Genomic DNA, 12,339 nt, shown 5'->3' with positions numbered 1-12,339 from the left:
AAAAAAATAAAAAAAAACAAGAGCCAAGGTAAAATTCACAGTATATGGCAACTAACCAAAATTTGCCAAGCTTGCAAAAAAGCATAAAGATACAATTCATAATGAAGAACTCCATCAATCATACCAATTTAGAACTGATACAAATGTTAGAATTATCACACAAGGACATTAAATGAGTTATTAAAATACAGTTATTAAAACTGTATTCTACATGTTAAAAAGTTAAGTGGAAACTTTGGACGGAAGTCAGGAAGAACTTGGATGGAAGATACAACAAAGACCCAAATCAAACTTCTAGGGACGAAAACTACAATGTTTGAGATGAGAAATATAATAGATAAGATTAATGGTAGATTAGACACTGCAGAATAAAAGATCATTAAACGAACATATATCAACAGAAACATAAAAAAGGTAATACAGAGAAAAGAAACAAACAGCATCAATGAGCTGTAGAACAATTTCAAGCAGCCTAACATACACGTCATTGCAGTCCCCCAAGAAGGGAGCAGGGAAAGGAAAAACATTTGAAGAAAAAATGGCTGAAATTTTTTCAAATTTGATGAAAACTACAAACTCACGGATCCAAAAAAGCTTAAATGAACCGTAAGCACAGAAACAAAGAAAAATACACCAAGGCATATCATAATCAGAATGCTCAAAACCAGGGATGTAGAAGAAAATCTTAAAAACACCTGGAGAAAGACACTTATGTAAAGAAGAACCAAGATAAAGAAAAGAGAATTCCAGTAGGAGAAAAAGCAAATGAGAAGACAGTAGAGGAATATCCTTCAAGTAGTAAAAGAAGAAACTATCAACCTAAAATCCTATATCCAGTGAAAATTCTTTCAAAAGCAATAGCAAAATAAATACCTTTTAGACTACAAAAGCTGAAAGAATTCATCACCAGTCATTCTAAGAAACATTTAAGGAAGTTTTCCAATGCAGAAAGAATGATACTAGATGGAAATATGGATCTACATGAAGGAATAAAGAATACCAAAAATGGTTAACTGTATAAGAAAATATATGTTTTTACCTATTATTCAAATCTCTTTAAAAGATAACTAATGCATTAAACAAAAATAACAATGATGTGGTTTGGAGTTTATAACGTGTTGAAGTAAATGTAGGACAACAAGAGCACAAAACTTGGAAGGAGACAAGTAGTTAAACCTTTTTTTAGGAATGCCTGGGTGGCTCAGCAGTTGAGCATCTGCCTTCAACTCAGGGCATGATCCTGGGATCCAGGATCGAGTCCTCCAATGGGCTCCTTGCAGGGAGCCTGCTTCTCCCTCTGCCTGTGTCTCTGCCTCTGTCTCTCTCTCTTTAAAAAAAAAAAAAAAGCAGAGACAGCAAGACTAGGTAAAACAAAACAAAACCACTACCAACTGTACAATGCTATGCTGTGCAGAAGGGAGCTAACAACAGATCTGGGGCTGCTATTCTTTGAGAGGCCTGCTTTCAAGTTTGGCCTTTGACTACCATCTGGGAATTTGGATTTGGGGAGGGTTCTTACCAATCCCTAACAGGTAAGAGTAGCTCATCATGCCAAAACTGTTTCTATAAACAAGGTGGTTTATGCTAAACCCCTGCTTTCCTTCTAAGAGTCTGGGATCTTGGCAAGTGGTAGGTTGAGGGTGCCCACATGAGCAGGTTCCAACAAAAACCTGGGACACTGTGCTGCCTACAGAGCTTCTCTGACAGATATGATTTCCCAAGTACTGTCACATTAAATGGTAGAAGAATTAAGCACAACCTGTGTGCCCACTAGGAGAGGACTCTTAGGAGTCTGAACTTGGTTTCCTCCACACTTTACCTCATGCACCTCTTCCATTTTCCCCGTGCTGTTTTTTGTTTTCTTCATTTTTTTTGTATCTTTTTTATTGTAATAAACCAAAGCTGTAAGTACAATTATATCCTGAGTCCCCTGACTTCTACCAACCTCTGAACTTGGGGTAATCTTAGTGATCTCCAGTATAACTAGGTACTAGAAATGCACTTGCATTACAAAAATACAAATATATTAAAAGTAAAAAGATGAACAATGATATACCACGTTAACATTAAATCAAAAGAAAGTTAGAATATCTATCTAAATTCATATTGAAGTAGGTTTCAGAGTAAAGAACATTACTAAAGACAAAGAGTAATTTCACAAGGAAAATGAGGTTAATGCATGAAGAAGACTTGAAACTCTTAAGCATTTATGCACCTACTCACAGGGTTTCAAAATACATCAAATAAAAAGTGATAGAACTGAAAGGAAAAGGCAAATAGAAAAACATAGTAAGATAACTGAATATCCCTCTCTCAGGAACCAATAGATCAAGCAGAAAATAATTAAGTAGAGAGAAAATTTGAATGACACTACCAAGTAAATTGATGTAAAGAATATTTATAGAATGCTCCATCCAACACAGTCTTTTCATGAATATACATACATTTAACAAAAAACTTCATTCTGGGTCATATAACAAGTCTCTAAATTCAAAAGATTCGAGTTTTACATACTATGTTCTCTGACTAAAATGGGATTAAACTAGACATCAGTAACAACAGAAAGATCTCTGGAAAATCTCAAATTATCTGGAAACTAACACATTTCTAAACAACCCAAGGATCAAAGAAAAAATCAAGAGGGAAGGGAGAAAGTACCCTGCACTGCATGAAAATGAAAACACAGTATGTCAAAATATGTACAATGCCACTGAAGCAGTACTTAGGGAGTAATTCATAGCATTCAATCTCTACATTAGAAAGTTAGGGCAGACTGGGTGGCTCAGCGGTTTAGTGCCGCCTTCAGCTCAAGGTGTGATCCTGGAGACCCAGAATCAAGTCCCACATCAGGCTCCCTGCAGGGAGCCTGCTTCTCCCTCTGCCTGTGTCTCTGCCTCTCTCTCTCTGTGTTTCTCATGAATAAATAAATAAAATATTAAAAAAAGAAAGAAAGTTAGAAATGTCTCAAAATAATGACCTCAGCTTCCACCATAAGTAGAAAAAGAGGAATAAAGTAGGAGGAAAAAAATAAAGATCAAAGAAGAATATAAAGTGTAAAAAAAAATAATAAAGGAAAATTAATAAAACCAAGTCAATTCTTTGACAAGATCAACAAAATTGATAAACCTCCTACCATACTAATCACAAGAAAAACAGATGACACAAACTCCATCTATCATATACCATAAATCAATATCCAATTACATCACCACATTCTAACACAAGAATAATAGAGGATTGATATAAACAACTATCTGCCAATGAGTTCAACAACTTGGATGAAAGAGACAAATTCTATGAAAGATAAACTTTCAGAGCTCACTAAAAGAAAAATAAGTAACTCAAAAAGCTCTGGGTTATTGAAGACAGTGAATCTTAAGTTAAAAACCCACCCTTCTCACAAAAAAAAAAAAAAAAAAATGCTCCAGGCCTATCTGGCTTCACTGGTAAATTCTACCAAACATTTAGGGAAGCTGTAACACTAATTCTAGACAAATTTTTCCACATGACTTAAAAAGAGGGAATACTTTCCAACTCATTCTTTTTTTTTTTTTTTTTAATTTATTTATGATAGTCACACAGAGAGAGAGAGAGAGGCAGAGACACAGACAGAGGGAGAAGCAGGCTCCATGCACCGGGAGCCCGACGTGGGATTCGATCCCGGGTCTCCAGGATCGCGCCCTGGGCCAAAGGCAGGCGCCAAACCGCTGCGCCACCCAGGGATCCCTTTCCAACTCATTCTATGAAATTGGCATTATTATCCTGATACCAAAACCAGATAAAGACATTACAAGAAAACTCCTATATCCCTCCTGAACACAGACACACACACACAAATTAAAATTTTAGCGTATCAAATCTAACAACATACAAAATGATAATATGCCATGACCAAGTGGCATGGCCGGTTTCAATTTAAAAATCAGTGTAACTAAACATAATAACAAACAAAAAGATGATTTCAATAGGTGCAGGAAAAAAATGCATTTGATAAGATCCAAAATCCATTCCTTAAAAAAAAAAAAAAAAAAAGAATAAGAGGGGAACTTTTTTTTAAGGGGAACTTAGGTAAAAATCTACAGATAACATCATACTTACTGGTAAAACAGTGAATGCTAAAATCAGGAACAAAACAAAAATGTTCACTCTCATCACTTGTATTCAACACTGTACTAGAGATTCTAGCCAAGGCAATTCGGGTAACAAAAAGATGGGAAACAAAGAAACTGTACTATCTTTATTTGCAGATAAAATACTTGCATATAGAAAACACTCTTGCATATAGAAAATCCTAGGGAGCTTACCAATAAATGAGTAAAAGCCTACCAGAAATAATAAGCGAGGGTACAAGGTCAATATATAAAAATCAATTGCAAAATACAATGCGCTATCATTTCATATCCACTATGGTGGCTGTAACCAAAAAGACAACAAGTTTTGGCAAAGATGTGAAGAAATTGGAAACCTCATACATTGCTGGTGGGAATGTAAAAATGGTGCAGCCAGCCACTATGGAAAACAATCTGGCAGTTACCCTTTTGACCCAGCAATTGCACTCGTAGATATTTACCTAAGCAAAGGGAATACATACATTTATACAAAAACATGTACAAGAATATTCATAGCAACACTTCTTAATAGTCAAAAAATGGCAACAACCCAAATGTTTATCAACGGATGAATGGATAAATAAAACAGAGCATATCCATAAGATGGACTATTAACTGATCATTAAAAAAATGCAGTCCTAATACATACTATAAGGTAGAAGAACAATTAAAACATGTACCAAGTAAAAGAAGAGATACACAAAAGACTATATGATTCTATTTATATGAAATGTCCAGAACAGGAAAACTTATACACATTAGAAAGTAAATACATAGGTGCAAGTATAAGAGGAAGCAAAACTGGGAGTAACTGCTAATAGATACAGAGTTTCTTCTGGGGGTGATGGAAATGTTCTGGAAACAGGTAACAGTGATATTACACAACACTATGAATATACTGGGCAGCCCAGGTGGCTCAGTGGTTTAGCGCCGCCTTCAGCCCAGGGTGTGATCCTGGAGACAGGGGATCAAGTCCCACGTCGGGCTCCCTGCATGGGCCCTGCTTCTCCCTCTGCCTATGTCTCTGCCTCTCTCTGTGTGTGTCTCTCTCATGAATAAATTAATAAAATTTAAAAAAAAGTACTATGAATATACTAAAGCCCCTGACTTGTATATAGTAAAATGGTTTAAAAAGTGAACTCTATGTTACCTGAATTTTATCTTGATTTAAAAAAAAAAACCCTAAAATAATCAATTGCATTTCTAGTATCAAAATGTACAATTCTAAGAATGAAATTATAAAAACAATTCTATATACAAAAGCATCAAAAATAGTAATACACTGTATGTTAACTAGAATTTAAATTTAAAAAAGAAACAGGTAGGGCACTGGGGGGGCTCAGTCAGTTAACTGTGTCTGCCTTTGGCTCAGGTCATGATCCTGTGGTCCTGGAATCAAGCCCGGCATCAAGCCCACATCAGTCTCCACTGCTCAGCAGAGACATCTGCTTCTTCCTCTCTTTCTGCCTCCCCCATTATGCATGCATACACATCCTCTCTCTCTCTCTCTCTCACTCATTCTATCTCTGTCAAATAAATAAATAAAAATCTTAAAAGAAAAAAAGGAAACAGGTAAAAAAAACCCACTTAGGAATAAATTTATGAAAAGCAGCACAAGATCTGTACATCAAAAACTACAACAAAATACAGAGAGAAATTAAACAATAAATAAATAAATGGAGAGAAATACCATGTTCTGGATTAGAAGACTCAGTATGGTCAGAATACAATTCAACACAATCTCTACCAAAATCCCAGTAGGTTTTCTTTTTTGTGGAAATTTACAAGGTAATTCTAAAATTTATATGAAAATACAAAGAATCCAGAAAAGCCAAACAATTTTAAAAGGGAAAGTAAAGCTAGAGAACATATACTACCTAATTTCAAAACATAAACCCAGTAATAAAAACAGGACAGACCTGGAACAGAATAATCAATCCAGAAATAAACCCACACACTGTAATCTGTTGATTTTTGACAAAAGCACCACGTTAATTCAATAGGCTAAAGATAGTCTTATTTTTTTTTAAATTTTTATTTATTTATGATAGTCACAGAGAGAGAGAGAGAGGCAGAGGGAGAAGCAGGCTCCATGCACCAGGAGCCCGATGTGGGATCCGATCCCGGGTCTCCTGGATCGCGCCCTGGGCCAAAGGCAGGCGCCAAACCGCTGCGCCACCCAGGGATCCCGCTAAGGATAGTCTTAAATAATGGTGCTGCAACAACTGGGTATTCGTAAGTAAGAAGGGGGGCGGGGAAGGAAAAGAACTTACACCCTTACCTCACTCCATATGTAAAAATTAACTCAAAATGAATCATAGACCTAAATGTAAGACCTACAATGTTTACAACTTCCAGATAAAAACATAAGGGAAAATTTTTTTGGTTTTGGGTTCAGCAAATACTTATTAGCTGTATCAATGAAAACATGATAAAAGAAAAAAATGATAAACTGGACTTAATCAAAACTCAAAATCTTTTCTCTTCAAAAGACCATTAAAAAATGAAAATACAAGCCACATACTGGAAGAAAATATTTCCGAATATTTTCACTTACCCAATCAAAAGATTTGAATACAGAACATATAATGAGCATGACTCAATAGTAACATAGCCAATGAAACTGAAAAATGTGTAAGATATTTTTTAAAAATACAAAAATATAGAAGTATGGGATTAAAAAAAATAAGTACGGGATTAGATGTTCGACATTGTTTGTAATAGAGAAATACAAGTTAAAACAATGAGATACCACTACAGATCCTCTAGAACAGCTGTAGTTAAAAAGACTGACAATCTAAATGTTGGTGAAAAATGTAAAGAAACTAAAGGAACTCTCATAGCACACTGGTGGGGGGGGGGGAATTAACAGTCACCACTTTGGAAAATAGTCTGACAATTTCTTCAAAAGATAAACATACATTAACCATATAACTCACCAACTCTACTTCTAGATATCTAGCCAAGAAAAACTTTAAAACTTATCTGCACAAAGAACATTCTATAAAACAATGTTCATAGCAGAACTATATACAATCACCAAAAAAGTGGGACAATCCAGATTTCCTTCGAAGATATAAAAGGTGGTATAGTATATTCAAACAATGCAATACAATTCAGCATTAAAAAGCAACAAAGTAAAAAAAAAAGCAACAAAGTACTGATACATACAACAACATGGATGACCCTCAACAACATTATGCAACTGAAAGAAAATAGGTAAGAAAGATGAGATAGGGTGTAATTTGATTTATATGAAATTTCAAACAAAGATAGAACTATAGACAAAAGCAGGTCAATGGATGCCTGGAGGTGGGACTGCAAAAGGACATTAAAAAAAAAAAAAACTGGAAGGTCATCAAACTGGGTTGTGGTGGTTTCACAAGTGTATGTATTTACTACAACTCACCAAACTATGCAACTACAATAGATGAATTTATAGGGTATTAATACCTTGGTAAAGTAGTTTTAAAGAGTGAACAATATACTCACCATTGTAGCCTTCAAGAACAGAATCAATAATAGGTCTTGCAGTTAAGTTATAAACATCAAGTTGTTTACTCTCTGGTCCAAAAACAGTATCAAAAGTAAATGTCTTTGGAGGTTCATTGGAAGAATCAGTCTTATGTACAGTAATAGTTCCCCTCATCTCATCGACACTGACAGCCTGTTTATAGCACATTGATTTCTCTCTCTCGTTGAGGGGCCGGCACCTAACAACGACCTTCACATTATCACAGCTCTCAGGCTTCTCAGATTTATTGATCTGGTGGAGAAAATATTCACAAATAATAAAAAAGCACATTTACTTTTACCTTCAGCAAATTAAATTTCAAATCTGAAAAAGGCTACTGTGCCATCCCAGTGCCTTGTATATATTAAGCACTCCACAAGTTTCTGTTAAATGCAATTAAAGATCTTACGGATATATAAAAAAGGTTAAAGATATGAAAAGGTAAATAGGTTTTTTTTTTTTACAGCACAAATGATGGGAAATAAAACCTAATTTACATTTATAGTAAATAAATGCTGTTCAAGCAGAAAATTAATCAGTATATTACAGACTGTCCTCCTGCATAAAAATCCCTGAGTTTCCTACCTGACGGAAAACACATTTGAACATGGTTAACAACTTCAATCAAGGCTAAAGTAGTAGGTCTTGTGTTCCCCTGAGACTTTTTATTTTTCTACAAGGCATCAGTAAAATGTTGTTTTTTTTACCATGTAACTATATATAGTCTATCTTCTCCATAGAAGATAACATGAAACACAGAAAACAAAGTCCAACCGCAGAGAGAAATGTTTTAGTATCTCTCTAACCTTATGAACATTTGTATACGTAAAGTTTCAACTTCTGGAATTTTGTGATTAAGAATCTATGCTAAAATATAACCCCAAACAAGGACACATGCACTACGATTTCACTTACATGTGGAATCTAAAAAACAAGAGATAAACAAAACAAAATTCTGCCTAGAACAGACTGGTGGTTGCCTGAGGGCAGTGAGGTACAGAGGTGGACAAAATGGGTGAAAGGGATCAAAATGTACAAATTCCCAGTTATAAAATAAATCATGTATAAACAATAAATAGCACTTTAATTAAAGTCAACAGTACACCACTGCATATTTGAAAGTCACTAAAATAGTGTATACTGAAATTGCTCATCGTAAGAAAAAAAATTTTGTGACTATATGGTGATGGATGGGGATTATTAGACTATGGGGATTATTTCACAAGATACACAAATATCAAATCATGTTGCACAGGTGAAATTATTGTGTTTATGTCAATCACACTTCAATTAAAAAAATACAATCCTGTTACTGAAGTTCAATAGTTTAGCTGAACAGTATCGATACAACACACTTCTCCCCATCTTTACTTTCACCACCTAAGTCTAGGTCACCATTATCCCACCGTAAACTATAAACCTGCATCTAGTTAGGTTCTCCTATAGTCTCTTCTCTACAGGGCAGTTAGCTTCAACACAAATTTAATCATATTGCTCCCTTACTTAAAACTTCTCCATGGTTTTCCACAGGTCTCAGGATAAAAATCAGTCCTTAAGTTGGTTTGTAAGACCTGGCTCTGGCCCATGTCTACTTGTCCAGTTTTATTTCACAAGTTACCCTGCTTGGCTTTCTTAGCCACAGCCACACCGGCTTTTTAAAAGCCTTTACTTGTAAACATGCTCTTTCTTACCACAGGCCTTTTCATGTGCTGTTCTTCTGCCTAGAACATTCCTCACTCTCACCTTCACTTATTCTCAGATCTCAGCAAAACAGCCACTTCACTCAGGAAGACCCTGACTAGTTCAAATCCTGGTACAGGCCCTGAGAGCACCCTTCTCCCTCTGCCTTCTACAACTGTTTTTTTTTTTTTTTTTTTTAAGATTTTTAAAAATTTATTTATTCATTCATGAAAGACAGAGAGAGAGACAGGGACACAGGCAGAGGGAGCAGGCTCCATGCTGGGAGCCCGATGTGGGACTCGATCCCCAGGCTCCAGGATCATGCCCTGGGCCAAAAGCAGGTGCTAAACTGCTGAGCCACCCGGGGATCCCCTACAACTGGTTTCAAATCAACTTTTGTTTGCTTCTTATTGTATTAATGTCTGTCCTTTCTATCTTCACCAGAGGTTGCAAACTGGTAGTCAAGAAGCTGAATTCAGCTTCACATATATCTTCTGTTTAGCTCATTGCATTTAACAACATTTTTGAATTAGTTGCTAGAATTTAAAAATGGAGAAATTCCACAAAATGTCAGTTTCCAGATTCCCTTGGAGGGCGGAGGGGAAAGATGATCTGACATCTGCAAGCCAGCATTCCTATATGGGAACACTTTACCCTTCACCAGAATCCACTTTGTTTTATACCACCCATTCCCTTCCTTAATGGTAAGCATCTTGTCTCTATCAACATGCGTTCCACTTCTGCCCATTGAAGGCAAGTTTCTGTCTTCCCAAGTTCAAGAATCTGGCTGGCTTTGCTCAAAATTTTACCTCCAGGGCCCAACATGTGGTTGATGCCAAGCATCTGCTGAATGAACTGAAAAATAACTTGAAAGCAACGACACGGAACAAATACTGGGCATTTCACGCTAAATGTCAAGCACCGTCCTTCAACGCCGCGGTGCGTTACTTTATCTCATCCTGGTAAAATCCCATGAGGAACAGTTTAATTATGTGGGAACCAAAGACCCAGAAAGACGAAATAAGCGTCCCAGGCCTCACAACCAGGAGGAAACCGACCCAAGCTCAGGTGTTCTCCGTGGCCCGACGGTGGACTTAGGACGCCCCCTATTAAGGTACGGTAACACCCTGCGAAATCCTACAAGACAAACATACTACCCACCCCCTCACACACAAAGACACCTCCGGGTTACATTCCGCACCGTAAGCTCGGGCACCACCGCCGGGACGACAGTGGAGCAGAAGCAAGCAGCCCCCGGCTCCGCGGGTACCGACCCAGCAGGTGCCGCGCGCGGGCCCACCGGGCGCGGCCGCTCCCAGTCGCCCGACTCCGCTAGCAGGGCTGGGAGCGAGAGCGCATCCCCTGGCGCCGCGCCTTTATGTCAGGCAGCGCAGGCCCTGCGGGATGCAGCACCGCGAAGGCGCCGGGGCCCGCCCGGGGCCGCTCCCAGGACCCGCGGGAACCGTGCGGGCCCCGAGCCCACCCGCCAGGTTCCCCAACCGCTCCCGCCCGCCGAGCCCGACCCTCCCCGCCCCGCCCCGCCCCGGCCGCCGGCCCGATCCGCGCCTCCATGGCAACGGCCGCGCCCCCGAGCCAGGCCGCCGGGATGAGGAACCCCAGCGGTTGAGCCACTCTCCTCACCGGCATGGTGGCTCCCTCCGGTGCCCGGCGGAGGTCCCCGCCCTGGGAGTGCCCGACGGCGCCGGGTTCGCGGGAGACGTTTGTCAGAGATCGCCGAAACACCGCCCGGGCGCTCTCGAGACTGCGGCTCCTCGGGCGAGAGCAGGCAGTGCGCAAGCGCACTCCGCGCTCGCCCCGCCCCATCCCCGGGCCTCTCGCTTCCTCGGCCTCCGGAGTTGCGCCTGCGCGGAGGCTTTCCGAGTCCGTCTCCTAGGACGCCAGGCTGAGGCCGCGCCTGCGCAGTGCTGCCGGTCGGCCGCTTTATCAATCTGGCCCGCAGTGGGGCGGAGACACCTGGCTACCTACCACCGGTGGACGGAGGGAGGCGCACCTGGATCGCTCGGCCAATCTTCTGTCTCTTGCAATACTCCAGATATTGAAAACAACCATAGCAAAAAATTAAAAATTAAGAAAAAGCAGTCGTACATTGTGTCCATCTGGAGAGCTAGAGACTTCGCACACATGAATGCGCTTGGTTGCTGATTTGTTTATAAAATCCTTGACTCTATTACAGATGAAGTCAGGAGGAGCTTTGTCTGTATTCTCACAAATATCTCCAGAGCCTAGAATAGGACCTAGCGCAGGACGGGTTTTCAATGAATATTTGTGAAAGAACGAATGATCTATCCTCTTTCCTGTCTGAACCTCTGCTCTGAACATCAGCTACTGCGCCTGGATGTGCAATAGACATTTCAAGATGATCAAGTCCAAAACTGAAAGGTTGATTCTCGCCCCCCCGCCCATACACACACTCTTACCTGCCCCATTCCCATCCCAACCCCCTCCAAACATAAAAACAAACAACAGAAAACGCCCTCTCATACTTCCCTCCGCATCATAAATCTAATCTGAATTCTGACAATTGCTCAGATCAAAATCGTCTTTCTCTCATACCCAATACCTAATCTTTCAGCAGGGCTTGTTTCTATCTTCAAAGCCGAACCAAAATTTGACCACTTATCACCACCACCACCACTTCTCATCTGTGTTACCACAATAGCTCAAAACCGGTTTCCTTGAGTGCATCCTTGTCTTTCAGTATGTTTTCAACACAGGAGCCAGAGTGATGATGTAAAAACATGAGTCAGGGCAGCCCGAGTGGCTCAGCGGTTTAGCGCCGCCTCCAGCCCCAGGTGTGATCCTGGAGACCCGGGATAGAGTCCCACCTCGAGCTCGCTGCATGGAGCCTGCTTCTCCCTCTGCCTGTCTCTCTCTCTCTCTCTCTCTCTCTCTCTCACACACACACACACACACACACACATAAATAAATAAAATCTTTAAAAAAAATGAGTCAGATAGTGTCTTTTCTCTATTCAAAGCCTACCAATGATTACCTATGTCACAGACTAAAACTCA

The 12,339-nt window shown here is 39.5% G+C and overlaps 1 protein-coding gene across 4 annotated transcripts in view; it reads right to left on the bottom strand.

Moving 5' to 3' along the window:
- Positions 1 to 11,681, bottom strand: part of KIF3A (kinesin family member 3A) — a 56,468-nt gene extending 44,787 nt beyond the window's left edge. For all 4 annotated transcript variants that reach the window (XM_025994934.2, XM_072731776.1, XM_025994935.2 and 1 more), the window contains exons 1-2: positions 10,945 to 11,681; positions 7,602 to 7,875 (exon numbers count right to left, since the gene is read on the bottom strand). In XM_025994934.2, the coding sequence (XP_025850719.1) occupies positions 7,602 to 7,875; positions 10,945 to 11,127 (457 nt within the window). In that variant the 5' untranslated portion in view covers positions 11,128 to 11,681. The remainder of the gene's footprint in view (positions 1 to 7,601; positions 7,876 to 10,944) is intronic.
- Positions 11,682 to 12,339: the final 658 nt, after the last annotated feature.

The sequence above is a fragment of the Vulpes vulpes genome, chromosome 12 (assembly GCF_048418805.1).
Source record: "Vulpes vulpes isolate BD-2025 chromosome 12, VulVul3, whole genome shotgun sequence".
Classification (NCBI taxonomy): Eukaryota; Metazoa; Chordata; class Mammalia; order Carnivora; family Canidae; genus Vulpes; species Vulpes vulpes.
The sequence above is the reverse complement of the archived record's forward strand: the minus strand, read 5'-3'. Positions and strand labels throughout refer to the sequence as shown.